Below are 26,147 nucleotides of genomic sequence, written 5' to 3'. Positions count from 1 at the left end.
GTTAGGTGCATATATATATAATTGTTATATCCTTTTGCTATTATCAATCCCTTTATCATTATATAATGCCCTTCCTCATCTCTTAGTACAGATTTTGATCTAAAATCTGTTTTATCTGATATAAATATACCTACTCTTGCTTGCTTTTGTTTTCCACTTGTGTAGAATATCTTTTTACATCTCTTCATTTTCAGTGTATGTATGTCTTTGTAGATAAGGTGTGTCTCTTGTAGGCAGCATATGGATGGGTCATGTTTTTTAATCCATTCATCCAGTCTGTCTTTTAATTTGGGCATTTAACCCATCTACATTAAAGGTTATTATTGATATGTGAGATCTTACTCCTGTCATTTTGTTGGTTGTCTTCTGATTGTTTTGTGTATCATTTGTTCCTTTCTTTCTCTCTTATAAGATCTTCTCTTTTGTTAATATTTCTTTTTCTTTAAACCCTGCTCCCATTCCCCTCTTTTTATGACACTATCCCAAGTATGTTTGATTATTTCCTTAATATGCACGTATTCTTGTAAAATCCATAATACTGGGGGTTTTGTATATGTGTTTTATTGTTCAGAAAACAATTTTATGCTATGAATCTTATTCTTTTTTATATTTTTCTTACTCAATATATTTTTAAGATGTATATTTACCTAGTTTTCCATCATAATAATTATAGATATATTATTAGCAAATTTATATAGTCCTTACTGTGTGCCAGAAACTGTTAAGCACTTTACATAAAATCATTTAACCCTCACAACAGTCTTGAAAGAATAAGTACTGTTATTATTTTCATCTGTTTCATTCATTTCTTAGTCTGGTGATGGATACCTAGGTTGCCTTCAGTTTCCTTTTCTCAAAAACAAAGCTGCAGTGAATTTCCCCGTGTCTGTCTCCTTTGCCTGCATGAGAGTTTCTCTGGGACCAGTATCCAAGAGTGAGATCCTTGAATACTGAAGCACACACATATTTAATTTAGCTTTATACTTCCAGATTGCCTTTCCGTATGGCTGTGCCTCTACCACCAGGAGTACTTGAGAGCACTTTTCCTCTCCATGACAAATATATCTGCATTTCTACTCTTTGCCATTATGATGACCATAAAGTAGTATATCAGTGATGTTTTAATTTGCATTTCTGTGATTCCTGGTCAGTGTTTTACCACTGCTGCTGCCACCAACCTAGTGCAAGCCACCATCACCTCTTCTTACTGTTGTCATGTCTATCTACTCAGCAGTGGCTGTTGGGAAAATATAGGAAAATGGTCAGGGCTCCTCAGATGTTCATAATCTTTCCGAGCATCTGATGTAAATAGGCATAGGTCTGAGCCCTAGCTCTGAAAATATAAATGGAAACTTAGTATAACTAAAATAATAACAAATAATGAAACATTTTGACTTTAGTTATGATTTGCCTTACTTTACAGTGGTCTTGCATCTTCTCTAGTCCTTCTCATTGGTCTCCATATTACAGCAGAGTAATCTCACTTAAACACTTCTTTGCTCAAAATTACTCAGAGGGGCCGGCCCGGTGGCGCACTGGAGAGTCCGCCGCCTGGGAGTGCGGCGGTGCTCCCGCCGAGGGTTCGGATCCCATGTGGAGACCGGTTCCTGCTCACTGGTTGAGCGAGGTGCGGGCGCAACACCGAGGGTTGCGATCCCGTTGCCGGTCCCCAGTACAGGCGCGACACCGAGGGTTGCGATCCCGTTACTGGTCAGTAAAAAAGACAAAAAGGAAAAAAAAATTACTCAGAGGCTTTTTTTTCTTTAATCCACTGAAATGTTAGATGTTCTAATGATGACCCATACTTGCAGTCATAGACTCTTGCTACATGGATAGGATATATATTCTAAATAAACTATTGGATTTGGTTGTCTAATGTTTATTTTAGAATTTTTACAACTGTTTTCTTAAATAAAATGGGCCTATAATTTCTTTTCTTGACCATCTCTAAGTAGTTTTACAAACAAAGCTATATTAAATTGACTTGAACAGTTTTTCTTCTTTTTCTGTTTTCTGGATCAATGTGTAATAAGATGTAATAAATTATCTGTTCCTTGAACTTTGAGTGGTTCTCAAAGTTCTTTTCTAACTATAATTTGATGATTTGGTGAGCTGCCATACTTGTGGGTTTGGGTTTCTCACCAGGGCTTCACAGTTTTATAGATTAGCCAAGCAAATTAACATATATCCAAGGCCTTAGTGTTGCTAGAGGGAGTTTACTTACCCTTTGCAGGATTTCTGTGGTATATCAGTTATAGGTACAAGGTACAAAATAGTGTGTTTTCCCTCATGTGCCCATTGACAGGTGTAGACAGAAGTTACATAGTCAAATGTGTACTATTGTTATTCATTCGTTTGTTTTATGAAATTTTAGCCACAAAAATTCTGTTGTGTAAGTTGTGTCTAATAGAATATTAAGGAGCCTTCCTGGCCTCACCCTCATCCCCACCCCACTGATATCCTGGACCCTCTTTTCCTTCTCCATAGAAATGCACTGCTTTGTTTAACTTCTACATCATCCCTTCTTTCCCTCTGCACTCTTCTCTCCTTCCCATCTGTCAGATATTTATGGCTCTAGAGGAAAATTGGGTTATTTGAGGACCACTACTGCTGCAGGAGGCTGCTGCTGCTGCTAGTGCCCCTGGGACCCTCCAAAAGGCCACCGCCACCGCTGGACCTATAAGCTACTGGACCTGTAAGCTGCTGCCACTGAGGAAGCTGAGGACTGAGCTCGTGTCATCTGCCAACAGCTTCCGGAACCTTTCCCAATCACCTAGCATGGACCCATGTGTGAGGGGTCTGGTGATCCAGTGTGTACAATGGGTTTGAAAGGTCTGAGCCCTAGCTCTGAAAATATAAATGGAAACTTAGTATAACTAAAATAATAACAAATAATGAAACATTTTGACTTTAGTTATGATTTGCCTTACTTTACAGTGGTCTTGCATCTTCTCTAGTCCTTCTCATTGGTCTCCATATTACAGCAGAGTAATCTCACTTAAACACTTCTTTGCTCAAAATTACTCAGAGGGGCCGGCCCGGTGGCGCACTGGAGAGTCCGCCGCCTGGGAGTGCGGCGGTGCTCCCGCCGAGGGTTCGGATCCCATGTGGAGACCGGTTCCTGCTCACTGGTTGAGCGAGGTGCGGGCGCAACACCGAGGGTTGCGATCCCGTTGCCGGTCCCCAGTACAGGCGCGACACCGAGGGTTGCGATCCCGTTACTGGTCAGTAAAAAAGACAAAAAGGAAAAAAAAATTACTCAGAGGCTTTTTTTTCTTTAATCCACTGAAATGTTAGATGTTCTAATGATGACCCATACTTGCAGTCATAGACTCTTGCTACATGGATAGGATATATATTCTAAATAAACTATTGGATTTGGTTGTCTAATGTTTATTTTAGAATTTTTACAACTGTTTTCTTAAATAAAATGGGCCTATAATTTCTTTTCTTGACCATCTCTAAGTAGTTTTACAAACAAAGCTATATTAAATTGACTTGAACAGTTTTTCTTCTTTTTCTGTTTTCTGGATCAATGTGTAATAAGATGTAATAAATTATCTGTTCCTTGAACTTTGAGTGGTTCTCAAAGTTCTTTTCTAACTATAATTTGATGATTTGGTGAGCTGCCATACTTGTGGGTTTGGGTTTCTCACCAGGGCTTCACAGTTTTATAGATTAGCCAAGCAAATTAACATATATCCAAGGCCTTAGTGTTGCTAGAGGGAGTTTACTTACCCTTTGCAGGATTTCTGTGGTATATCAGTTATAGGTACAAGGTACAAAATAGTGTGTTTTCCCTCATGTGCCCATTGACAGGTGTAGACAGAAGTTACATAGTCAAATGTGTACTATTGTTATTCATTCGTTTGTTTTATGAAATTTTAGCCACAAAAATTCTGTTGTGTAAGTTGTGTCTAATAGAATATTAAGGAGCCTTCCTGGCCTCACCCTCATCCCCACCCCACTGATATCCTGGACCCTCTTTTCCTTCTCCATAGAAATGCACTGCTTTGTTTAACTTCTACATCATCCCTTCTTTCCCTCTGCACTCTTCTCTCCTTCCCATCTGTCAGATATTTATGGCTCTAGAGGAAAATTGGGTTATTTGAGCCTAATGACAAGGAGATAGCCAGAAAGGGTAGGTTTGGCAAGGTTGGAAGAGTGGGCAGCAGAGAGAGGTGATTTGGTCCCTGTAAATTTGGCAGGTGATGGGAAAAAATTCTCACACTGTGCATGATTTTATGACCAGAGATTTGTGGGTAGATACACGATGTTAGTGTTGACACATAGCGGCTTTAGAGAACTTGGGCAGTGTACCCCCAGTTTTTAGTTTAAACTACTTCGAGAAGCTTTACATGGTGATTCTCTGCATCTGTCTCAGCTCAAATGAAATCAGAATACATGACATTACTATTCAGACATCTTTCATTCCTCTGAGTACATATTACTTTAACCATGATAGTAATTTTCATATCATGTTATTTTTATTTCGCACTTGGCTGAGGACACAATACATGCAGAGATGATTTTTCATCAGATAGTAACTGCCTGGCACATACAGTCTACATAATGTCAGTTAAGCTGGGATCGAGAGACTGACAAACAAGCTATAAAAGCTAAAAGACAGGATTTCTGTGGTAGATCAGTTATAATAATTTTATATCTCAGTGCTTTACATATGTGACATTTTGTGTAATAAACAATTAACTGCCTGCTTTTGACATTTCAAAGTTAATGTGAAGAGAGGTATAAAACAGACACTGTAAACCTCACCTCCCAAAGTGAAGCAGTAAATGGCTACCAGCCTCTGAGAGGGTAAGACCTAATTATTCTTCGCTGTGCACTCTGTATCTTTTTACTACCAGTTGGTGTTTCATTGTCTTTGATAAACAAGATAATTGATATAAATGAATGTGATTCTGTAAAATGGTTCCCCAATTGCAGATTTTCATGCTGGAGGTATAATTTTCCTTATGGCACATTACCGTTAATCTTTAAATGAGTAGGTTGGTTAATCTGCCTTCCACGAATAGACATGAGGTGAGTCACCCCTTATCAGAGCTTACAAAAGCATTGGATATAACTAGGGCACAGGAAAAAATGACTAATGGTCACATTAATGAGCAAGAGCATGTGGATTTTTGAGCGGGAGGTTTAGAGTTGGAAATGCAAGAAAAATATCGTGGAGAGAAGGAGGAGATGCAGTCCTTTTCAGGAGGAGGACAAAGGCAATATGTGCTATAAAAGGACAAGGCTCAGCTCTCCCCTCTCCTTCCTTATCCCCTCTCTTATCAGCAAGAGGCTGACTTTGCCACACTCACTGGCTCAGAAGCTGAGGATCTTAAACAGGGAAGCCCAAATGCACATTCTTCCATCTTATTTGGTGAAAAAGGGCTAGGGCTTTGCAAAACTACCATTTTGTCATATTCATTTGTACTAAGCATCTTAGTCTTCTGTTGGAAGGCTCCTGTTAGGAAATGTCAAGGATGGAGCAAGCAGGAGAGCCATGTAAGTTGTACCTATTTGGGAAGTCTGGAGTGAAATAAATTGACAGTCTGCTTTGAAAAACCTGTTTCTTTTCATAAATATAAATATATTACAACAAGGAAGAATGAACGAAAAAGAAAGTGGGTAAGCAATTAGGAGAGAACGGGAGTATTGTGCTGCTTGTCACTTGGAGTCATGGTGGTTTAAAAATAATAGTTAGTAATCATTTACTTTTCTAGGGTATTCTAATATTTAGTTTTAAAAACTAATTTAAACTCATGGCAAGTAAAACCATAGTGAAATGAGATTTCTCCCAGGACAGTTCTCTTTGGCAGTGCTATCACACAGCCTTTCAAAGATCCAGCGTGCTAAGGGTGGTTTGCTGTCCAGTTTAATGTCATCCTTTCACTGAATGGATGGGCTGCCTCCCTCCCTGTCTTCCACTCTTGAAAGGTTAGCCTTTCTTCAGAATAGAACAGGTTTTTCCTGCAACATCTGTCAACTTGGCAACGAGCACACCCTAAGGAAATTATGAACATTTGAAGACCATCTAAGTACTGCAGGGAACCTTTCCTCTCCCTCTTTCTCTCCTCTCTCCCACGAAGAGTGGGAAAGCCACATGGCATTTTCATTGTCTGTCTCACTGATCGATTATAAGCCCATTTGTGTCTATGATTTTTAAAATTTGTTTTGATTTGTTCATTTTATTGTGATAGCTCTTGAAACCACAAAGCAGTGACTATCCTAGAAGGCAGGCTGTGGGCAGACTCCTTTGTTTAATGAAAAGACCCACTAGCCATTGTACTGTTAGCACAAAATGGCTTCTTTAGTGTAATGACTCAAATGATCTTGATCTGATTCAATAGGTCAGAAATTGCTGTCCCCAGCAAATATCGATCAGAAGGAACTGCTTTCTTGGTTATTCTGAAACTGCTAGCTGCATATTACACTAGCAGGTGCTAATATTTTTTTGCAGTTCAGTAGAATTGTTATTAGTTCTTCCTTCCTTTGCCCCCTATCCTTTTACAATTACCAAGTGGCTCCTGAGAATAAAAGTCTCTCATCTTGTATAACACCTGGATTTCTGAAATGCTGGTCCCACCTACCCATCTCACATGGGAAGAAACCTGGCTCCTCATGTCTGGGGGCATGCCAAGATTGGTTCCTATGTTTCTCTGAAACTCTCAGAATGCTTTCATATACATCATCTAATTTATTCTGTAAACATGTGTAAGAAGGTAAGGAGAAGAAGGGATTGTTCTCATAATTTTACAGGTAGAGAAACTGAGTCACAGGGTGGTTAAATGGCTTCCTGGAGATTACCTAGGAAACCATTTACAGAACTGAAGTTAGTTCTTTGGGCGCCTGCTTTCCATTCTGTGGTGTTGTCCGGTGGACTTTAGAGCAGAAGCTGGGAAGGGAACAGTGGCCATTTCCCCCTCAGAATTAAAGTGTGTAGACATGATGGAAGGAGAGCTAGAACCCAGAAATAAGATACTTCTTAACAAGCTGATATGAAAATATTTATAATGACGTGTCATAGAGAAATATACCAATTTTTCATTTTCCCAAGCACTAAATGTATTCCATTAAAAGAATTAAAAACAGTAGTAAAAGACTCTTTTTAAATTACCTTTTATTGTATTTTAAACAAGACTTTTTTCATCATACTCTGTAAGTCTACTGAAAAACATAGCATGGTTTTGTTTCCTCCATCTAGATTAACTTTGGCCTCCAGAGGTAGTGTAAGTTGTTTGTTTTGCCAAGGCTTTTCTCTGATAACTACTTTAGAAGTATGTTCCAGGTCATTTGGAAGACTCTGGCTGTCTTTGAAGCTGGGGAGCCAAATTCCCCCAGTCCTCCCAATTTCACCCCTTTTGAGACATCGCCCCAGTAACCCCAGGGGATTGCCCAGCTTACCCACAGCCCTGGGCTGGTGCCGTAGGCAAGAAACGAGAGAGTGCCCAGGGAGGCAGGTTGTTCCCTCTGACAACCTTTGTGGTTTGATTAAGGACTCAGTGCTGAGCCCAGTATTCAGAAGTTCGGACTCACCTTTACTCATATGTTTACTCTAAATTCCAGTCTTACTCCCTTGAGATCCTCAGACAGTCTTTCCTTCTCGTACCACTCAATCCAGGACAGTTTGTGAGGGCTAAGACATATGAGAATTTGGTTTTCTCTCTAACCTTTTTCTGCCTCCAAAGGTTATAGCAGGAAGGTTCTGCCAAAGTGAAATTGTACGAGCATACTTGCTGCAGATATGGCTGGGACAATTTCTCCACAGTGTCCATTTAATATTTGAATACCTCACTATGGATACTACTTTAAGTTAAAACTCAAATCTTATAGTTATTGATGCAATGCTAAATTTATTCAGGGTCTTAAGACTCAGGGGTTATATGTGATTGGAGAATCAACTGACTTAAAATTATTTAAGTTTAAACCAGATCAGCCTCCAACTCAAAAATAGAAAAGTTACTACTTCATTAAAGGGATAGTTTAGAAAAAAACTTCCTTACAAAAAAGTATTAAGTAAACCACCACTTCTTTTGTCGGGCTTTTAATAGCCTTTTGCACATCCTTTGTTCTCTGTGCAATGTGAATAAGAAAGATTCCCTCAACTATGCTGACATCTCTGCTCTTGGGTTACAAAATTTTTGTGACCTGACAATACCTTTAAACCAGTAGTGTGGAACAAAAATAACTGTTGATTTCAACATCTTTTGGGAATAAGGAAAAATAAATTCACGTAAAATTCTTATAATACTACTCGTACAAAAAGACGGCCTTTACATTATGACTTTTTAATTTTTTTGAGAAAGAGTTTCCAGAACCAACAAAACCAGTTTCAATGACTATTTGTATGTTGGGTATTTTTTCCCTTATATCAGCATGAATTATTTGTTGGTGTGCTTAGGGGACAGATGTAGAGTCTCTTTCCCTGACAGATTATGTCCAGAGAAAAGAAAAAAAAAAAAAAAATCACCCCAGTGAGATATTGCCTATTAGTTCAAACAGAGTTGGATGTTTGGGATATCTTTTTTCTTACACCAGGAAATGCCTTTGTCATCAATTTCAAGGCCTTGCCTACAGAGTGAATCCCTTTTTGATACACTGCAGTTGTTACTGCTGCTAAACATCTGATGCTTGATTCTTCAAGGCCTTTCTGAATTGAAGATTTTCTCAGCTAAAACCTCCAGCATTTAAAATACAGGGTTGTCAAACTACACATGGGAGAGTAAGCCATACAGTTAGTTTTGGAATGTTTTCCTTCAAAGGCCCCAGTGTGAGGAGAATGAGAGAATTCATTAATCCTGGTGAACTCATACATTTGAGATCCACTGCTTCCACCCCACCTCACCTGTGCCCCGAGAGATAACTATTTCTGAATTTTCATCTTCTAGAAAGTGGGCTACTTCTGAAGTATTTAAAGCTTTAGCTTCATAAAGTTTGTATATGTTTGAGGAGTGGGGGTGTGGTGGGAACCACATCTGAAGTTTAGAAAAGTGTTACTTTCTCCTATCACTTGCTAAAATGAAGCCCAGCATGATTGTAAAAGCCCTTATAATCTCCAGATATGATGTGGGTTAGGGCAACTATGGTGATGTATAAATTGGAGCCAGAAGAAGAATGATCAGAATGTGAGATTAATATTAATTAAAACAGGCAAAACTGTCCCTCCAGCAAGGAGAGGAGGAAAAGAGGCTCAGGGGAAAGGGGCTCCAGCGTTCAGAAGACACGGTCTGTTTTCTTCCCAGGGCTTCCCCCGCAGGTACAGAGGTGGTCATGACTGAATCCTTTGGAATTGTGTTAGGAAGCAGCCGTCTCACAGAGGGAACTGAGGGAAACTTGGGAAAGGAAAAATTTAAAAATTGTATGCCATGTATAATCCATGGTTTTTCTTTGGTGATGTGATGTATTATAATATATGGTTGAAAAGTGATTTTTCTTAACCTGATAGCTAAAACTCGGAATTAATGTAACTAAGTGCCTGTGTTGTAGAATACATTTTTGCAGTTTTTCGGTAGTTTCCAAGAAAAATGGGCTTGTTCTCTAATTAAGTATTGTTCTTTTACAGCTGTTAAGACATAACAGCTGTGGGTATTTTTTCTTTTAGAAGGTTGGATTGCAGTTGGGTTGGAAGCTTGCCTGATCAGCAACAAGTTCCTATATAGCCCTGGTGATAGGCCTCTAGGGTGTTTGCCCCTTAAAAAAGCAAAAACAAAAACAAAGGTAGGCCTGTGGGGTAATATCTAGGTGTGACCTTAATTTATAGCTTTAGTTATCTTTTTGTACAGGAAATATTTTGTATCTCTGAAAATCTTGGCGATAGAGAAGAATGTATTCAGCCTATTAAGCACTCGTTTGCTGTGTGAACCACTATGCCGTTAGAAAACAATTTTGCAGTGAAAACAGCCAGGGAATATTGAATAAAGCCCAACACAAGCACAGTTTTTGAAGATGACAGTCCTCTATAAGGGCTAAGTGTTATTTCATTTAAAAAAAATCTGCTTCAAGTGGTTTTTTTTTTTCTGCCTCTCAAAGGTGATCTCTGGAGACAGTTAAATAACATGTCAGTCTTATCTTTAAATATAGCTGGTACAGGTGGCCCTCAGGTCATGTCCTAGTGAAGTAATACTGCCTTTTAAAAAATTTATTACTCCTGAATTAAATTTACTGGCAAGCTGTTGGTCACCCCTTGTGCTGCGTAAGAGAAGAGAGCAGTAAAATTGTTTTCAGATCACTTTTTCTGCAGTTCACCACAGTCTGAGTCGTTCTAATATTCATACACTTGCAGAATGTGTACACTTTGTTAACATGGAACTTTTGCATTCAGAAGCAGCAAATTAAATTTGTCTGAGCAGAATTGCTATGTGCATGGAGGGGGGAAAGTAATTTCTAACCAGGCAGTTCCCCTTTGCCTTTTGTTCCTAGCACAGGCTATTGTAATAGGTATGTAGCTGAAGGACAGCAAAGGAAAACCAGAAAGAGACAGGCGCAAGAAATTGGGATTTGGCAGTATGGTTTTATAAACAAAACGACACAAATTGGGGCAGTAATTCCAGTGGGACAAGCGAGGAAACTGGAAGACTGGAAATACAGCACAAAGCTGAGTCCCATCCAGATGGTGTTTTTAATAAATTTATCAGACACATATGAAAGATGGTAATGAACATTCAAAATAGGGAGTGGCCCAGTCCCTCTGGGAAGAAAAACAATATGGCACCTTCTGTGTGTTGCAGTCAGTTAGAATCACTACTAATTTTTTCCCAGTAAGAAAGACCATAGAACGTATTCAAATCATCAAGCAATTATTAGGCAATCCACCTAGGCCAGCTGAGGTTTGTGTTTCTAGGAAGAATAATTAATAATAGAATATTTCCTGCTAAAGTGGAGGAAGTGGCCTATAGATATTAATAAGCCCAGTGGTGACATTTAGGACAAACTTCTTTTGCCAGAACTCCTATAGTGTGACTAAAGCAGATAGCTCTCCCGTTCAGGAATAAAAGGCCTTTTATATTCTTTAAAATCCACATTGTTATCTACATTTCTCCTATCCCTCTAGCCCCCCAAAATGGTTTCTCCATCAAAAAATATTTTAGTCTACGATGAGTAACCAAACTTTCTATATGTAGTACAGGCTTTTAAGGGAGAAGTTGAGAGAGCAGAGGGTATTTATAATGCTTAGGTACCAACTCTTCTGCCATGGGCATATTTGTGTTCTTTTTAATGTTTAGGTCAAGACCCAGAGATTGATTATACTTTACTTTTCTATCTAAGAAAACTTTCACTGAGAAAGCAATTTTTTTCTGCTTTATTCAGTAATTTCTAGATTTTGACTTTTAATAAGGAATTATGTTAAGGAAGATTAAGTGCCACGACCTTACACACACATCATTTTCCAGCTCTGATTCATTTACCCAGCAAATATTTATTGACCACCTACTATGTGCCAGGCACCATTTCTTCACAGTGGGAATACAGCAGTCAAAAAAGAAACAAAAGTTTACTCTGTGTATTTTTTGGTATTTGTTCTTCTTAATCAGTTTGATTTGTGAAAATGACCCTTGTTGATATGTGTATCAGAAAAACACTTTTTCTTCTCTAACACAGTCAACACTCCACACTTATGGTCACTGAAATGTGTGGGATTTTTCCCCCCCAACGCCAAGCAGTTCTCTAGTAGGCACCAGCAGGGTGTCTTACAGTTCGGTTCAGTTCTGACAGACACCACAGCTTAAGGGCTCACAAAACTACTCCCTACTTAACACATCAGTTACAAACAGTAGGTTCCCTGATTAACCACAACTTTTGTCTGACTCGGCTAATCGGAGGTTCCTACAGCCTCCTTCTTGGGTTCAATAATTTGCTAGAGTGTCTCACAGAACTGAGGGAAACACTTACATTCACCTGCTTGTTATAAAGGATATTAGAGGATACGGATGGAAAACCAGATTAAGAGGTGTATAGGGCAACGTATGTGGGAGGGGGTGCAGAGCGTCCATGACCTCTCTGGGTGAACCATTTGCCAGCACCTCTGCATGCTCAGCAACTCAGAAGCTCTCTGAACCCTATAGTTCAGCAATTTTTACAGAGGTTTTATCACTCAGGCATGATCAATTAGTGCAGTCTCTAGCCACTACTCCCTTCCTGGGGGATGGAGGGTAGGGCTGAAAGTTCCCACCTTCTAATCATGGATTGGTCCTTCTGGTGACCAGCCCCCAGCCAGGAGCCTACCAAGAATCACCTCATTGTAATAAAAGATATTCCTATCACCCAGGAAATTACAAGGGATTGGGAGCTTTGTGTCAGGAACTGGGGTCAAAGACCAAACATTAGAATAAAAGATTCTCCTAGCACTCCTATCTGCGAGGGTTTTAGGAGCTTTGTCTCTGGAAACTGAGGGGCAGAGACATATATGTAGGGTTTTTTAAAATTATTATTTCACTGGGCTGGCCCGGTGGCGCACTGGAGAGTGCGCCGCTTGGGAGCGCAGCGGCACTCCCGCCGAGGGTTCGGATCCCATGTGGAGACCGGTTCCCGCTCACTGGCTGAGCGCGGTGCGGGCGCAACACCGAGGGTTGTGATCCCGTTGCCGGTCTGCGGTACGGGTGCGACACCGAGGGTTGCGATCCCGTTACCGGTTAGTAAAAAAGACAAAAAGGAAAAAAAAATTATTATTTCACAATACACATAGCTCTAGTTCATTTATTTTCAATACTATGTATTTTTGGTTTAGTGAAATTTTCATAACTCAGTGGACAAGTTAAATAGCAGATTAAATATACATAAAGAGAATTAGTGAACACAGATAGTAATTTTAAGAAATTACCCAGAATGCTTCAAGGAGAAATAAAGAGGGGAAAATGAAAAGAAAATTAAGAAACCTAGATGGTAGAATGAGAAGTTCAAACACAGGTTTAGTATGAATTCTAGAAGAAGGAAAAATAGAAAATAAGGGAGTATCAATATTCAAAGGAATAATGGTCACAATTTTCCAGAATTGATGAAAGACATTGTGATGGTTAATTTTAAGTGTCAACTTGACTGGGATAAGGGATACCCAGAGAGCTGATAAAGCATTATTTCTGGGTATACCTGTGTGCGTGTTTCCAGAAGATATTGGCATTTGAATCAGTGGACTAAGTAAAGAAGATCTGCCTTCACCCAATGTAGGCAAGCACCATCCAGTGGGGTGAGGGCCCACATAGAACACAAAACCAGAGGAAAGGAAAATTTGCTCTCTCGTCTGAAGCTGGGTCACCCATATTCTCCTGGCCATTGGGCATCAGAGCTTCAGGTTCTCAGGCCTTTGGCCTCTGACAGAGTTACACCATCAGCTCCCCTGGTTCTCAGGCCTTCGGACTTAGACTGGGCTACATCACTGGCTTCTCTGGTTCTCCAGGTTGCAGAGAGCATATCCTGGGACTTCTTAGTCTCCATAATAGTATGAGCCAATTCCCATAATAAATCCCTTCTTATATATGTGTGTATATGAGAAGTTGGGAACCTACTGCTTATAGTTGATGCTTCAAGTGGGGAGCAGTCTTGTGGGACAGAGCCCTTAAGCTGTGGTGTCTTTCAGAATTGAATTGAACTGTAGGTCACCCTGCTGGTGCCTACTAGAGAACTGCTTGGCGTTGGGGGGAAAAACCCCACACATTTCAGTGACCATATGTGTAGAGTGTTGACTGTGTAAGAGAAGAAAAGGTGTTTGTTTTTCTAATACACACATCAGTGAGGTCATTTTCACAAAGCAAATTGATTAAGAAGAACAAGTACCAAAAAATACACAGAGTAAACTTTTGTTTCTTTTTTGACTGCTGTATTCCCACTGTGAAGAAATGGTGCCTGGCACATAGTAGGTGGTCAATAAATATTTGCTGGGTGAATGAATCAGAGCTGGAAAATGATGTGTGTGTAAGGTCGTGGCACTTAATCTTGCTTAACATAGTTCCTTATCAAGAGTTAAAATCTAGAAATTACTGAATAAAGCAGAAAAAAAAATTGCTTTCTCAGTGAAAGTATTCTTAGAAAAGTAATAGAGATAGCTGGTGGGGCAAATAAAGGAAACTATCAATTAATTAGAAAACTGGAGCACAGAGGACAGAAAGGTAAAGGAAGCAGCAGAGAAAAACTTGTAATTAGAAAGTGAAAGTGAATCCAAATATATGAGTAATAACAATATGTTATGTATATCTGCCAGTTAAAAGACAAAGGACACTGATTTAAAAAAAAATTATTATTTTTGTAATAATAGGATTATATATCCTGTTGATTTCTGTTTCTTTGGAAAACCTTGGCTAATACAGCCATAAATGCTCGCACTCTGTCCTGAGAATGATAAATTTCATCTACATGTAGTTACGTAGTAAACATAGTAAAATTGTAAAACACTGGAACCAAAAAGAAAACCTTAAAATTAACTGGAAAGAAAAAACAATTACAACACTTAGAAGGGTAGCTGACTTTAGAAGGCGTAACAGTAGAGGCCATAGACTATGCAACAATATTGTCAAAGTGCTAAAGGAAAACAACTTTTAACTTAAAGTTGTATACTCAAACTATTTTTTTTTCCTTTTTGTCTTTTTTCGTGTCCGGCAACGGATCGCAACCCTCAGTGTCACACCCGTACCGGACCGGGACCGGCAATGGGATCGCAACCCTCGGTGTTGCGCCCGCACCTCGCTCAGCCAGTGAGCGGGAACCGGTCTGTATGTGGGATCCGAACCCTCGGCGGGAGCGCCGCCGCACTCCCAAGCGGCGCACTGTAGCAGTGCACCACCGGGCCGGCCTACTCAAACTATTTTTAAAGAGTGGTGGCAAAATTCACTTTCAAAGACTTTGCTGAATACTAACAGATGTGTCTTAGAAAGAAGGAAATTGAACCAAGAAGAAAGGAGGATATAAAAAAGTAATGGCAAACAAACTAATTGGTGAATGTGGATAAATAAGTCTTGACTATATGAAGTAATAACCATAATGATTGATTTAGAGAGTATGAACAAGGTGGAACTAAAATGTTACATAACAATGACAAGCCAGGAGGTGAGTGATTGGTATTAAAAAGTGTTAAGGTCTTTTATATTGTTCAGGGGAAGGGAATATATAATTTTTAATTTTAGGCATTTTTAAGTCTGGTATACCTGTCTTAATTTAAGAGTAAGTAGCAAAAGAATAGAAATGGAGTGTATAATTGCCAAACCAAATCAATAGAGATAGCTGGTGGAGGAAATAAAGGAAACTGTCAATTCATTAGAAAACTGGAACAAAGTGGACAGAAAGGTAAAGGAAGCAGCAAAGAAAAACTTGTAAATAGAAAGTGGAAGTGAATCCAAATATATTAGTAATAACAATTAATATGTCACGCAAAGCTGCCAGTTAAAAGACAAAGGACACTGATTTAAAAGAAAAAAAAACCTATTATATGTTATTTGCCAAAAAACGGAAAAATAGAAAGTAGAGTGATACTAAGGAAGTAGTAGCCAAAGTAAAGGTGCTATAGTTATTTTACATCATCACATCAGACAACATAGACTTTAGGGCAAAGTCATTAATTATTAGGAATAAAAAACAACAGTACCTAATAATGAAAGGTTCAGTCTCCCAGGAAGATATAATAATTTTTAAATGATAAACATGAAATGATGTGATCTCAAAGTATACAAAGCAAAAATTGACAGAATTTTAAGGAGAATTTGACAAATCTACAGTGATATCAGGAGATTTTAACAAATATCTCCCAATAATTAGTAAGCATATAAGTAATTTGAATAACACAATTAACAAGTTTGATCTAAAAGACACTTGTATATAGAACCATATGGCCCCCAAATTAGAGAATACACATTCTTATCAGGTACACAAAATATTAATAGGAATTAACCATGTACTAGGCCACAATGCATATCTAGAATTTTACAGTCAATATTGTGCAGACTGTACTTTTTTGCCCACATTGAAATGTAATTAAAAATCAGTGACAAAAAGATAACTTGAAAAGTTATACTTGGAAAGTTCGAAACATACTTCTGAATAATTTATGGGTCAAAGAAAGAGTCATAATGGAAATTAGAAAATATTTAGAAATGACCAACTTTTGATATACTATATATCGGAAAACCCAAATTGAGGGACATTCTACACAATACCTGACCAGTACTCTTCAAAACACGATGTATAAAAACTTGAAGATAAAGGTAAAATAGGAGATATTAGCTTTAAACACATTTATTAGAAAAGAAAAAGATTAATGAGTTAAGCATTCACTTCAAGTAGTTAGGAAAGAAAAAAAAAAAAAGAGAGTAAATTCAAAGTAGTGGCCGGAAGAAAATAATAAAAAGAAGAAAAGAATTTAGTAAAATAGGAAATAAATAATCAACAAAACCAAACGTTGGTTCTTTGAAAGCACTAATAAAATAGACAAATAGGACTGATAAAAAAGAAAGAAAAGGTACAAATAAACAATATTTGGAATCAAAAAGAGACATACTGTGAAAAACTTTGTGCAAATATATTTGAAAACTTAAACAAAATGAAAAAATTTCTTGAAAGGGCTAAAAATATCTAAGAAAAATTTGAACAAAAAAGGAGAAGAAGGGCCAGCCCAGTGGCGCACTGCTACAGTGCGCCGCTTGGGAGCGCGGTGGTGCTCCCGCCGAGGGTTCGGATCCCACATACAGACCGGTTCCCGCTCACTGGCTGAGCGAGGTGTGGGAGCAGCACTGGGGGTTGCGATCCCGTTGCCGGTCCCGGTCCGGTGCGGGCGCGACACTGAGGGTTGCGATCCGTTGCCGGACACGAAAAAAGAGACAAAGGAGGAAAAAAAAAAAAAAAAAAAAAAGGAGAAGAAAGGAAAGGAGGGGGAGGAGAGGCACTAACCTCATGAGATTTTAAGATTAGTGTAAAATTATAGTAATTAAGACATCATGGTAGAGGCACAAGGCTAGGCAAATTCTATTTTCTACATATTGTAAGAAAAAAATAAAATTTCTAATATTTGAAAAAGATACCAAATGATGTCAATTTTTTTTTTTCCTTTTTGTCTTTTTTCGTGTCCGGCAACGGATCGCAACCCTCAGTGTCGCGCCTGTACCGGGCTGGGACTGGCAACAGGATAGCAACCCTCAGTGTCGCACCCGCACCTCGCTCAGCCAGTGAGCGGGAACCGGTCTGTATGTGGGATCCGAACCCTCGGCGGGAGCACCGTCGCACTCTCAAGCGGCGCACTGTAGCAGTGCGCCACCAGGCCGGCCCCCAAAATGCAGATCTTAAAAAGAGATGCAAATATATATGAAAACTTTGTATGGTACTAAAGTAACATAAATTAGTAGGGGGAAGGATGGACTGCTCATTAAATAGTACTGGTGAAATTCATCCTTATGAATAATAGATAAAAATGATCCCTATCTTACAGCATACCAAAAATAAACCAAATGTAAAAAGAAAAATTTGAGAACTTTTAGGAAAAAATATAGGAAAATGTCTTTATGGCTTTGGTATAGGAAAGAATTTATAAACAAGGAAGGAAAAGCACAAATTATAAAGGAAAGATTAAATATTTTAACTCAATGTATTGACCTACAGTGGATTGGCATCCTGCAAATCAGAGAGATGATAGAAAAATAGGCAAAAGATAAAAATAGGCAGTTTACAGAATAGAGATTGAGAATGATTCCAGAGAGAAAAAAGAGGAAAAAAATGTTCAACTTCATCTAGCAAATAAATGAAAAACTAAAATCACTTTGAGATCTTATTTCACACTCATATGTCTGAAATTACCAAGAATTAATGAGGATGTAGAGCAATAGTTGAGAGTGTAAATTTTTATAACCACTTTGGTGAATAATTTGGCCACATGTAGAGAAGCTGAAGGTAACTCATAGCCATGAGTGTAATTTTACTTCCATATGTACACTTGTATATAAATTTTATGTGTTCCTTTAAGAAACTCTTAGGAATGCAAGAAGACACGTTTGTAATGCAAACAGTGGTAACCATCTAAATGTCCCTTAGCAGGAGACTAGATATATAAATTTTGAAATATTCACATATGTACTTTAAACAAACAAGCAGATATATCTGTCTATTGAATGTTCTTTCAGTCTGGTTTAATGTTTGTGGCAGAGGTTAACATTGTTCACCAAATATTCTGGTTCTTCTCCTGGGCACACAATAGGGTTGCACTTTCTCATCCATTTGGAAGTTAGGTAAGGCCATGTGACTTGCCTTGGTCTCTGAAAAGTGAGCAAAGTGACTGTGTTGCTTTCAGAGAAGAGTTTTAAGAGCCTAGCTCACCCTTTTCCTACTGTTGCTGTGATTGAGGAAACACATGTCAGTATGAAGCCTCTGTCACTGGGATCCCTGAGTGATACAGTGAGCAGAGGCGTCACTGGGCTGAATACATAGGGTGAATGAAAAATAAATGTGTGCTGTGTTAAGCCACTGAGGAAATGAGTGGTGGTGGTGGGGTTACAGGGGGCTGCTGTCTGTTACTGCCGCATAACCTACCTACAGTTTATTATTATTATTATTATTATTGGTTATGAATATTTATGAGACAAATGCTGATTGTCACCCCTCATGCCCAAGATGTGAAGGCCAGATTCATACTGGCAGCATGCCTATTACCACAAATTGTGTTTGTACCCTGTGTCCCCCATCCAATTATCCCCAGCCTCCTTCCCCCTCCCCCTTCCCACCCACTCCACTTTGTAACCAAGGTATATTCTCTCTCTCTGCAAGTCCAATGCACCACTGTGGTCTTTCTTTCCTTCCTTCTTTCTCTCTTAGCTCCCACTTATGAGTGAGTACATGTGGTATTTATCCCTGTGTGCTTTGCTTATTTCACCCAACGTTAAGTTTCTCCAGGCTCATCCATGTTGTTGCAAATGGGAAAATTTCATTTTTTTATGGCAGAGTAGTATTCCATAGTGTATATATACCGCAGTTTCCTTATTCACTCATCCATCGATGGACATTTAGGTTGGTTCCATGTCTTGGCTATTACCTATAGTATTATCTTATGTCTCAGCTCAATTTGCTGTACATCTTGTGCCACTTAAAAGTTAAGTTCTGACTTTCAAATCACGGAATACTGCCCCTTTTCAATGACATTGAGGTATCATGACTTACACTCTAAAATATAGTCCTTCACCTCTGTTTCTTTCCAAAGTCATAGAGAGCTTCTTTCTGAGTCCCTTCTCTGCCAGGAAACTGTCTTTACAGGTAATTTCACCAGTATTTGTGCTTGTTGCTTAAGCTTTATAGTCAAGGGATTCATTACCAGAAAATCTATTCTCTCTCTCCCTTCTTCCCTCCCTTCCTTCCTTATCTGCAGGTGGCTTTCCTCATCTGCAGAGAGCAAAGCAGTTAGTACAGGTCTATGAGATAAGGGCTTAAGTACAGGCATATCCAACTTTGGAAGATAAATGCACTGCTTAGAAGATATATGTAAAATTATTTATTCCACATCATTATAAAGTTAGAAATGTTTTGGTATGGTGGTAGTATTGCTCACCCTCTTTCTTTTAAGAGACTATGTATAATATTACACAGAAAAATATAGCAGGTTTATATATCTAATGAGAAATTGTCTTTTTTTGCCAATCCACTTTTAAATTGTCTAAAGTAAGCTACAAATCTTGAATGTAAGTAGCTAGGGTTAATTGTAGATTTTGGTTAAATAATTTAAATGTCTGAAGAAAACTGCATATTTTGGTTAGATAACTTAAATGTACAGAAAAGGTCTCAGGGGACTTAAAAGGCCCTTACCTTTTATTATTCTCTTCTCTGTGTTTAGAAAATCTACATCATATTGGAAAGCCATCACTTCCTGGAAGCTCTTGACTTTTATAAATGAGCAGGTTGATGTGGACTTAAAGTATAGAGAGAGATTCAGAATCAAAACAGTTGTTTTTTCAAGATACAGCAGTTCATGAACAAAGGGAAGAGCCTATGTGTTGCAGTGCCCAGAATAATAAACAAACAAACAACAAAAGGAAATGAATCACAGCTGAGGGCAACTATATATTCTGAGGATTGGTACAATGTCCAGGATCACTTTCCTGCTTTATGATTTCTAAAATTCGGAATCTACATATATACGTATATAGATATATGTATGTATGTATATAATGTTTCTTTAAACAAATTTCCAGACGAGTAGATGAAGTAAATAATCTACAGCTTAGAGAATACTAATAAAACAAATGCCTGTGTACCTATCACCTAGATTAAGAAACAGAACAAGACCAGTATTTCTTGGAAATGAAATCAGTTAATATTTGAACGAATCTCTTGAGCTGGCATTCCTCCAAGATATCATCTCCCCTCTTTCCAGACAAACTGTCCTCAATTTTGTGTAAGAATTTCCTGGATTTTCTTTTTAGTTTTACATTAATATATGTATCCCTAATCAAAGTAATTTTTAGTTTTGAGTTTTTTAAAACTTTATATAAACAAACTCATACTCTGTGTCTGTGCCTTGCTTTTTCCACTCAACATTATGTTTTTTGAGATTCATCCATTTATATGTTGCTGTAGCTCATTAATCTCAATTGCTGTATAGTTTTTCATTGTAGTGATATTCCATGACCTATCCGTTCTATATTTTATGGGCTATGATGTTTCTTTATAATAAAATAGTTTAGAGTTAATTGCTACATGTGGTTTGGTCCGTTCAAACCTTAGGTTCAACTTTTCTGTTTTTAAAGATGTTTGGCATGAAAAATGTATTCATGTCTTAAGATAATTGAGATGTTCTACATTTGCCTTTTATTGTTGATTTGAAGTAGTGATTAATTTGGTTCTGAGCACACTATCAGGATATGTTTGGCTTCTCTTATCCTAATGCCACATCTTGTGTTTGGATTCACAGTTCCCATGGACAATGTTGCTACAATTGCTGATTGTGCCAGTGTGATTGAAGGAGTCAGTCGGAGCCGAAATGCCTTGCTGAATGGGGACACTAAGAATTATGATTGGGATTCCGGCTACACGTGTCACCAGCTAGGAAGTGGCGCAATTGTTGTTCAGCTGGCACAGCCATACATGATTGGGTCAATACGGTAAGAAGATTCCTTCTCATTCATTAATTTTAAAATGGAAGGTACACTTGTAATACAGTTTGAATGTTTGTCCCTTAGAAAGCTCATGTTGAAGCTTAATTCCCAATATGATATTTGAAAGGTGGGACCTTTGAGAGGTGATTGGACCATGAGGGCTACGCCCTTATGAATGGATTAATCCATTCAGTTAATTCACTTATGGATTAATGGGTAATGGATTAATGGCTTATCATGGGAGCAGACTGGTAGCTTTATAAAGATAAGAAGAGAGAACTTAGGATGCTCTAGCCCTCTCACCATGTGATGCCCTGTACCACTTCAGGACTCTACAGAGAATGCCCACCAAAAAGAAAGCCCTCACTAGAGGGGACCCCCGACCTTGGACTTCCCAGCCTCCAAAATTGTAAGAATTAAATTTCAGTTCTTTATAAATTATGCAGTTTCTAGTATTGTGTTATAAGCAACAAAAAAAAAGACTGATACAACATGCAAATTGCATTTTGGTAAAATGATGATTTCAGTAACTTTGGTGAAGAAACTCTACTGTTCTTTACTCTAAATATTGAGAAAGGGGTGAGAGCAGAAGTGGGGTGGAGGACAATAAGATACAGGATGCTCGTTTGGATTTTCTGGTGGGGAGATGCACCATAATTAGACTTGTGGAAAGACTAGATAAGAGGTCTCTCTGGTGTGGCTTACTTTCTTTTCAAGTCTCAGTTTGTATTGGTTAGAGACTTAAATAATGTCAAGATAGGTTATGTAGAATAAGAAATCATTTTTAACTTTATTAAATGACTTCACATATGAACCAAACAGATATGAATATGAGACCTAGTTCTAAAAGATCTTCTTAGTGAACTTTGTGTCTTGGCTTTTTGTTGTTCCTTTTGGTTTTGTTTTAAGAAGGAAACCTTAACTTTGCTTGATTTATAGTATTATGTAATTTTTAAATGTGTGACTAGTGACATCCCCCAGAGAGTATACTTTCAGTTCAAGAGAGCCATCAGGGTCTTCAGTAGGTTGCTTTTTCTTTTCTTGTCTTTTTTTAAGGTTCTAAGAAGGCCTATGAAGGGCTAATGTTAATTATATATATATATATACATAATATATATATATATATTAGCCTGCCTGGGGTGGAGGTGTTAGTAGGACTATTTGTTTCCTGTTTTCACTGTAAATTCAGTATGTAGAAAGAGAGAAATAGCACACAAAAATAAGCTAGTAGGATATTAACAGGCAAATGTTTATTGGTGTTTAGGCTAATAACCACAGAAGTTAATGCTACTTGCTGGTTTTCCAAGGCACCCTGAGGAGTTCATACTGGATTTCTTGGAGAATTCAGACTGTGGATTTTTTCATTTAAACCGTCAAGCTCTTTTCATAAAGGGCCATGTCATAGGCTGAATACCAACAAACCACAGATAGAGAAGCCTTGAGCTCATACTTCCTGCCACATAACTCATTTTTTGCTTAGATGGGGGGAAAGCGACAAGCCACAATCAGTCTGGAGAAGCTACCAAATACACTTCCATTGATAGCAAACAACACTCCTCTTTCTTTTTCCTCAGCTACATGCATTAACTAAAGTACTCATAAACCGTTTATTTAATAAACTATTCTAGAATTCTTGTTATAGATGATGTGATACTTATCTGTACATTTCCCATTACAATCTATCCCTTTTTAAAAATCTAGAAAACAGTTGTTCTTCTTTTGTCTTCTGGCACTCCTTATAGTCTCCACAGTTTCTTGAAGATTGCCAATCGTGTCTCTGAGATTACATCTGCAATTTCTTTCAGCAGGCTTGGGCTGTAACTCATCTGAGCCAGGAGACTTAAAATCATTTAAATTGACTAGATACTCTCTTTCTTTCACTTCACCTATTTAGGACTTCAATTTTCTCTTTATTATGTTTGTTCTGCCATTTCTAATTTGAAGACCAGTCTTCTTGCCATTGAAGATTGAAGCAAACGGCAGTTTAGTAGCTCTGCCCACTCTCTTTTAATGTTCTCTGTATTCTATTCACTTACCTAATACCCCCTCCCTAACATTGCCACCTTCTAACAGTGTTCCATGTGCATGTCAAACCAAGACGTCTAAAATAGAATTCCATCATTCTCCCCCTCCCCACTCAAGTCACCTCTCATTTTGATTTCCCATCTCATTCAGTGTCACCACCTATCTGTTTATTGCCTGAGCCAAAAACATGGGACTCTTCCTAAATTCCTTCCTCTCCTTCACCTGCTCTCAACCAGTCATGCTGCCTCCTAAACATCTCACAAATCCTTCCCCTCTTCTCCATCTCGCTACTGTTACCACAGTCATACCTTTGTGGTTTCACTTGTCTCCCTGATCTTCTAGACTTCCACCTGGCCCTCACTTCCCCACCCACAACCATTTCTCACACTGTTTCCGCAAAACTGATGTGGCCACACCCCTCCCTGAGAGGATTTGTGGCTGCCGTTTGCCTTCAGAAGAAAGTTCATATTAAGGCATTTAAGAATGATCTGACTTACCTCTGTCTACAAAGGCTTTTCTCCTGTGTCTGCATCCCTCCTAGGCCACTACCCTTATGTGTATTCCATCTCAGTCTATCCGGCTATTTAGGGTTCTGCACACGAGTCCCACCTTCTCTTTTTTCCGTTCCTTCAAATCTTTGAACATGGTGTTATCATCGCTTCATCTCTTCACTACCTACTCATTACTCCTTTTGCCTGGCTCTTTCTCATTCCCTCTTTAAGTCTCTGATCCTTTGGGAATGCTTCTTTAACCTTCCATCATCTCTTGGGCTTATTGAGACATCTCTCTTCAATAATCCCATATATTCTAGATATAATTCCTACCAGAGCATTTGTATAACTGTTTTCTTGCTGCTCCTTCCCAGCCTCACCTCATATGTAAAGCCTGTGGCAACTCAGAATAAGCTTCCCTTGACAGATTGAATGTGCAAATGAGGTAATCCGTGAAGATGGAAAGGGAAATTATAGTGGGTACAGTGGGAAATCTAGAATTTTAGATCAAGCAGGGACCTTGTGAGGTCATTGCCAGGGTGACAACTCTCCATGAGGCAAGGCCACCTCAGCTTCTGGCTTTACCCAGAGAATCAGCAGTGTTGAATCTAACTCCAGAAAAAGGTGTCATTGGGACTTACAGCAAGAGTACAGTGCCCATTTAATTCTCTTTAAATGTGGAATGAAAATGGTTCTCCCAACTTTTCTTTTCCTGACTCAGAGGGTGGATGATGAGCATGAGCGCAACCAAAAGCAGATTGTGTATCTCCATGCAATGTGAAGCACCCAGCTTCCTCAAGCCCTACCACTGTTTTTTCAGTAAGAAAATCCATGCAATTGAAGCCCTGAATAACTGGCTGAGTGTTCAGAGAGACACGTCTCTGTGAAGCTAACATTATGTTGTCAAGAACTGCATTTGCGTCTTCTGTGACATTATTAAGAGGAAAGAGAGAGAGATTTCTCAGCCACCAATGCCTGTGGACGATGCTGGATATCTTGGCAGGCTGTGGTTAGCAGCAGCTGATGTGCCCAGATAGACATTTATTGATAGGAGACTAGATCAGTGGTACCTCTTCATGGGGATGGGTAACTGCCCAATGACAGGTTGATTAGTCAGTGATATTTGACCCACAGCTTCTAATGCTTGTGATGACTGACTTGCTTTCATAGTCACTGTATCTGAAGCAGCCCAGTGATTCTGAATCAACACCTAGAGGGAGAGTGGTACAGAGCAGCCCAGTGCCTAACAGTTTCCCTGTCTAGGAGGGAAGAGGTCTGGAAATCCTGGAAACTCTTTCTCTTAGCCTCTCTGAGCCCAGTCACATAGTATACTGCCTTCGAAAACTCAGGTTTCTTTGTAGTTAGTGACTATAAAGACAAAGGTCTCAAACATGCATTATCTTGATCACTGTATTCTTTATTCCTAAGAGAGGACATAACTGTTTTGTGAATTATTTTGCTTGGCTGTTTTCATCCACAGAGATCATTTCTTCCTTTCCTGAGCGTTTGCCTGTAGCTGGGGAGGCAGGCAGAGCCTTCTTTCTTGACAGAAAACACTTGGGCCTAACCATAGTCAGTGGGAGCCTAATCCTCTTAGTGTGTCTAGTACTAATACCCTGTGGTGTCCTGGAGAGGGTGGGCTTGGAACATGGTCTCTGACCAGCTCTCTATACCCCCATTCTCCCATTCTCTTTCATTCATTTGACAAACATTTACTAAGCCTTTTATTATGTGCCAGCCACTGTTGTAGACACCTGGCTACAGCATTGAATATGCAAAATAAACATTCGTGCTGTCATGGAACTGACATTCTAGTGGGAGTCGGGGGAGATAAACAGTGAACACTATTGGGCCGGCCCGGTGGCGCACTGCTACAGTGCGCCACTTGGGAGCGCAGCGGTGCTCCCCCCGAGGGTTTGGATCCCACATACAGACCGGTTCCCGCTCACTGGCTGAGCGAGGTATGGGAGCAACACTGAGGGTTGCGATCCTGTTGCTGGTCCCGGTCCGATACGGGCACGACACTGAGGGTTGAGATCCGTTGGCGGACACGAAAACAGACAAAAAAAAAAAAAAAAAAAAGTGAACACTATTTATAATATGTCAGATATTTAGAAGTGCTGTGGGGAAATCAGGAGGGATGGAGTCACAGTGCAGTTTTAAATTAGGTGCTCAGGGAAGGCTTCACTTCCCTGAGAAGGGTGACATTTGAGCAGAGCCTGAAGGATGGGAAGAGCAAGCCATCTGAGGATTGGGGGATGAGTATCATGGCAGAGTTCCAAGGCCCTGAGGAAGTGGGAGCATGCCTGGCAGGCTGCAGGAGCAGTTAGGAGGCCAGTGTGGCTGGAGCACAGGGAGGGAGGGAAGAGCAAGAGGCAAGGTGTGGGAGGTAACTTTGAGAGATGATAGCCCTGAGATGTTTTGTTGCTATCTCTATGTGTAACACCAACTCCCAGAACCATTCCACCCACCACTACCATCCCCATCCTAGTGTTTCATCAGCACCATTAGAGGAAAGGAGGGGCAGGGATGGGGAGGCCCTATTGCCTTCAGAAGCCACCTTCTCTACCCTTGGCCT

The 26,147-nt window shown here is 39.2% G+C and overlaps 1 protein-coding gene across 1 annotated transcript in view; it reads left to right on the top strand.

Moving 5' to 3' along the window:
* The window catches only part of LOC103592449 (BTB/POZ domain-containing protein 9), a 349,068-nt gene that overhangs the window by 300,846 nt on the left and 22,075 nt on the right, over positions 1-26,147 (top strand). The window contains exon 8 of the mRNA XM_008575183.1: positions 20,870-21,059. Within this exon, the coding sequence (XP_008573405.1) occupies positions 20,870-21,059 (190 nt within the window). The remainder of the gene's footprint in view (positions 1-20,869; positions 21,060-26,147) is intronic.

This window comes from Galeopterus variegatus, unplaced genomic scaffold (assembly GCF_000696425.1).
Source record: "Galeopterus variegatus unplaced genomic scaffold, G_variegatus-3.0.2 Scaffold1152, whole genome shotgun sequence".
Classification (NCBI taxonomy): Eukaryota; Metazoa; Chordata; class Mammalia; order Dermoptera; family Cynocephalidae; genus Galeopterus; species Galeopterus variegatus.
Note: the sequence above shows the minus strand (reverse complement) of the source record. Positions and strands in the feature narration are given on the sequence as shown.